General features: G+C 42.1%; 3 protein-coding genes across 3 annotated transcripts in view; 2 read left to right on the forward strand and 1 right to left on the reverse strand.

The window, feature by feature from the left end:
* Positions 1-42: 42 nt before the first annotated feature.
* On the forward strand, positions 43-1,231 carry LOC109537487. The gene is made up of 4 exons (XM_019904256.2): positions 43-357; positions 415-594; positions 670-837; positions 1,037-1,231. The coding sequence occupies exons 1-4, from the start codon at positions 157-159 to the stop codon at positions 1,214-1,216; spliced, it is 729 nt and encodes a 242-aa protein (XP_019759815.1). The 5' UTR covers positions 43-156; the 3' UTR covers positions 1,217-1,231.
* A 98-nt stretch (positions 1,232-1,329) lies between these two features.
* LOC109537486 (DCN1-like protein 1) lies at positions 1,330-3,380 on the reverse strand. The gene is made up of 3 exons (XM_019904255.2): positions 3,009-3,380; positions 2,299-2,892; positions 1,330-2,233 (listed from the first exon to the last, which is right to left on the reverse strand). The coding sequence occupies exons 1-3, from the start codon at positions 3,129-3,131 to the stop codon at positions 2,045-2,047; spliced, it is 906 nt and encodes a 301-aa protein (XP_019759814.1). The 5' UTR covers positions 3,132-3,380; the 3' UTR covers positions 1,330-2,044.
* The window catches only part of LOC109537485 (glutamate--tRNA ligase 2), a 2,371-nt gene continuing 1,616 nt past the window's right edge, over positions 3,326-4,080 (forward strand). The window contains exon 1 of the mRNA XM_048664727.1: positions 3,326-3,330. Within this exon, the coding sequence (XP_048520684.1) occupies positions 3,326-3,330 (5 nt within the window). The remainder of the gene's footprint in view (positions 3,331-4,080) is intronic.

A 4,080-nucleotide genomic window follows, 5' to 3' on the forward strand; every position in this document is an offset into this window, starting at 1 on the left:
CTGTATCCGACCTTGACTAATACCCGCCTACAGGTGCACCCGATCTATTCAGGTGCCTTTTCCAACGACATTCCATGGCACATTTTCCCAGTGTCGCCCATCGGGAAATGTCACAAAAACCGTCCGCGTCCCAAATTGCCCACCCATGTGTCCAGCATGTCCTCTAGAAACGTCGAGCTGCCCTTTTTTCCCCAATTCGAAACCGAGCACGTTGGCGGAGGCGCCATCCGGGTGACGTGGTTCGAGCCGAAATTCTCCCAAAGTCACTACAACGTCCACAACCGGACCAGTGGGAGCAACGCGTGCACTCTGATTGCCATTCTGATGGCTTCCAAGTGCCACGACTACAACGTTGTCGTGAGTGGACGTTCAGCAGCGCCAAGAGCTCTGGTTCGCAATTCTGAGCTGTTGCAGATCAAATATCCGCAAGAGAACCTGAACATCAGACTGATCCACTTGCTGGCCATCAGCATGCTTGAGGGCAACAAAATCCACGAAGAGCTGAAGAAGAAGAAGGTGCTGAAGGACCTGAACTTGAACGTGCCGGAAGCCCTGAAGTACACGCAGGAGGAGACGTATAATTTGGTGGAGTGGGTAAAACGTCGTTGCAGCTTCATTCACTGGGCAGCAGTCGTCAGGGTGTGGTCGTGATGGTTTACGTTGTTGTAGAAAAGTTCGATTTACATGGAGCGTCTTTCGAGGTCTCTGTGCGAAAATATCCGGAGCAACTACAAAGAGTGGTTGAAGTTGAACAAAGAACCCAACGAAGACTTGTACGTGGTACTTATTGCCGATTCCAGGACGGTGCTGTTTCTTTTCCAGACCAAAACAGATACTGTGAGCAGATCGTCGCACAAAAATACTTTTCAAGTTTTGCAAGCCTTTGTGCTAAAATGCTTGTTTAGTCTGAAGCAGAATGCTTTTACGAATCTGCAAAAAAGCAATGTGCCATCTTTGGAATTCAACAAATCAAGAATTTCTTCTTGGGGAAAATTGACCCAGATTTTCATAAATGTAGATTCTTCAATATTTTTAGATTAGTCTTGTCGATTCTCATCAACACTCTGTGGAACAGGGCGCTTTCGTTGCCATCGCAAACCGAGACCAGCTGGGCCATCTGTGTTTCTGGTTCAAAGAAGTGGTGAGGAAATGCTACAACTCCGATCCCAAGCTGTACGAATTGTCATTTTTGCACTTCAAACAGACCAAAAAATAGCGATTTTTGCCAACATTCCTGCCTTATTTATTGGTACATTTTAAGTAGAAACCCACCACGAAGTAAATGAGAACGAACATTTCCAGTAGAGAAAATCTGAACAATTAAACTCGTTTAAGTGCAGCTAGTTTAATGCTGGATAAGCCAAATGTCCACAATATTACTCGATTAATAATAAAAACACGTTTTAGAATATTGCACCATGTTGCCAAAACGTCCAAAATGGGTTTTTTGTACTTTCGTTGTTAGAAATGAATGCAAGTGAATAATCTAGAGTTAATACAGAGATACGATGGGCAACCTTCACTACATTACACCTTAAATATTCACTTTCACTGCCAATACATTTTTTAATTTCATCTACTCCAGCAGACGGAGAGCTTTTTTTGAACAATTTCTTATAATTATCTTAAAGATGGTTTACATAAATACAAGGTATCCAAACTCAAGTCATTATTGGTGAAAGTTGTGCGACTTTGGGTATCAGTTGAACATTTGCGGCTTGTTCCTAAACGTTGCGAACGAATTTAAACTTTTGGGCACCCTGTACTGGTAATAGCCGATTGAAACCACATTGATAATTTCCAGTGAGACGCCCATTCTCAACGCACTATATACATAAAATATATTAAACTCAATACACGAAAGGGTTCTGCGAATTGGTCGCTGATCACTATTGCCGCACTCACACCACTCTTGCTCCGGGTCGCTTCCAGAATCTACTCGGAGCATCATTAATCGTCTACTCACGCGGCCTCTTTAATATTATGTACACAATAGCGAATGCATCTTTAACGGAAAGACCTGGAAACGAGCTCTCAGTCACTGTTATTCGAGGTGACTCGTGCTGTGAGGCTGGTTCTCTTTCGATTTGGATGATGCCCATTCGACGAAATCGTCAATCAGCACCGGCCAGGCTCCTTCTTCGTCATAGTTGCTCATGTCATCGGAGATTTGTTGCGCAAAGTCCAGCAGCAGGTTCCACGTATCTTTTGGTATGGATCGTTTGTGGTTTTCCTGTAAAATAACAAGATCTTAATTGAAGATGTCGTTGAAAGGAGCGGCAAGCTAGAAACGCTTACCTGTAGAAATGTGCACCACAATTCCAGAAACTTGAACCTGCCCTTTAGCACAATGTTCCAGTAGGCAATAGCCATGTCCAGATCTATGCCCTTCTGGTTGGGATTTTTGGCAAAGTTAAACGTGAACTGATAGAAATCTTTGAATTTGAAAGCGTCGCGCAATTCGTTTTCCATGCTAGGCAATCTCTGTTTGAGTTTATCGATGGTATCGCAGCCCAAATCGGTCATGCCATTGATAAATTCGTCCCTGGAAAATTCGCATTGAGTGGCTGCCTTGAATTTCCAGGCAACAATGAGCACTAGCTTGGACTCAGGGGGTAATCCTAAATCATCAAGAAATTTCATTATTCCGTCCACTGAGATCTTATCTGGCTCGTTCGGGTCTTTATACCTAATGTACAGGATTTCTAGTTTCTTTTTGTCTATGCTTCGAGTCTCCTTGTAGTACGCGTCTGGATTTTGGAAGTAGTTGTCGCTAGCCAGGTCCAGCTTCCAGTCATTCTGGGTTAGACAGTAAATTGCGGTGCTCTCGCCTGTTTGCGTGAACGAAATGAACTTTTTCACCTTGTCTCTTTGCGAGGACTTCAGTTTATGCTGAAAAAAGTCCCATTTTGCAAACTGTACGGTTAGGAAATCTATCACTTGTGACAATCACAAAGGCCAGGCGATTTGGGGCCCAAATTTGCGCCTTGCACTGCAGCCCTACTTACCATTTTAAGGAAAAAATGACTAACTAATAATTTATTAATGAAAATAAAACATTTGACTAATAATTCTGCTATTTTGTTGCAGATTCGCAGCAGTTTCTTCCAGTTAACCTCAAAACAGTGCATAAACACAAACCAGCTGTCAAGCGAACTGTACACTAAAGAGGACTTCGAAAGTGGGGCATTTTACGGGTACTTTTTAATAGAATACATTAAAAATGAAAAGTGATCTAAAGTGGACGCGTTGAACATATCCAAAGCCAATTTTTTAATATGATTTTGAAGCTATCTAGCCTGCTTAGGCACCAGTATCGAAGAGGATGCAGTAAGGCAGTTTCGAGGCTCCATGGGACTTGCGAAATTAGAGTCAGATTTGCCCCCAGCCCAACAGGTAAAATACTCTTTTGAGAATTATTAAGCCTACCTTGTTTTAGCATTCAAACCACATTTTCCATGTTTGCAATAATTGCCCTTTCGACTTTTCAATTCTATATCCAGCGATGCCAAAACGAATTCTGTGGCTCGAATAGTTCTTGAGAAACTTCGAAAAAAGCAGCATCATGTTCAAGTGGATTTTGCAACTCAAAAAAAACCACGCAAATCTAAAACTTCTTGAATTCAAGCATTTTTTGAGAAAACTGCCAACATTTCCCCATCCATGATTCACTTTCTAAAAAGGCCATTTATTTCTGTCTAGAATGATGTACAAATGAGCGTTCTTGCTCATTTTGCCTCCGAGATATGTGCAAAAACGGGCCGGAAAACATGAAATTGTGGCATAATCTTGAACCTAAGTCTTTGATATTTAAATTTTGCTTTCTGGGCCAAAACTATTCGAATTTCCTCACTCACGTTGTTACGACAGATTCGAGTTTTCAATTCTCTATCCAACGATGCCAAAACGAATTCTGTGGCTCGAATGGTTCTTGAGAAACTTCGAATAAAGGCCGTTTATTTATCTCTGGAATGATGTAAAAACCAGCGTTCTTGCTCATTTTGCTTCCGAGAAACATGCAAAACGGGACGGAAAACATGAAATTTTGCAATAATCTTGCGCCACCCTTGCACAAAACGA

Source organism: Dendroctonus ponderosae, unplaced genomic scaffold (assembly GCF_020466585.1).
Source record: "Dendroctonus ponderosae isolate FM_Combo_2020 unplaced genomic scaffold, Dpon_F_20191213v2 Dpon_F_20191213_3, whole genome shotgun sequence".
Classification (NCBI taxonomy): domain Eukaryota; kingdom Metazoa; phylum Arthropoda; class Insecta; order Coleoptera; family Curculionidae; genus Dendroctonus; species Dendroctonus ponderosae.

Coding starts and splice junctions, on each gene's coding strand:
- LOC109537487 (XM_019904256.2), top strand. CDS start 157: ATGTCCTCTAGAAACGTCGAGCTGCCCTTTTTTCCCCAATTCGAAACC. Junction 595..669: donor CGTATAATTTGGTGGAGTGG/GTAAAACGTCGT, acceptor ACGTTGTTGTAG/AAAAGTTCGATTTACATGGA. Junction 838..1,036: donor TCCAGACCAAAACAGATACT/GTGAGCAGATCG, acceptor CAATATTTTTAG/ATTAGTCTTGTCGATTCTCA.
- LOC109537486 (XM_019904255.2), bottom strand. CDS start 3,131: ATGCACTGTTTTGAGGTTAACTGGAAGAAACTGCTGCGAATCTGCAAC. Junction 2,893..3,008: donor GTCATTTTTTCCTTAAAATG/GTAAGTAGGGCT, acceptor GACTTTTTTCAG/CATAAACTGAAGTCCTCGCA. Junction 2,234..2,298: donor TGTGGTGCACATTTCTACAG/GTAAGCGTTTCT, acceptor GTTATTTTACAG/GAAAACCACAAACGATCCAT.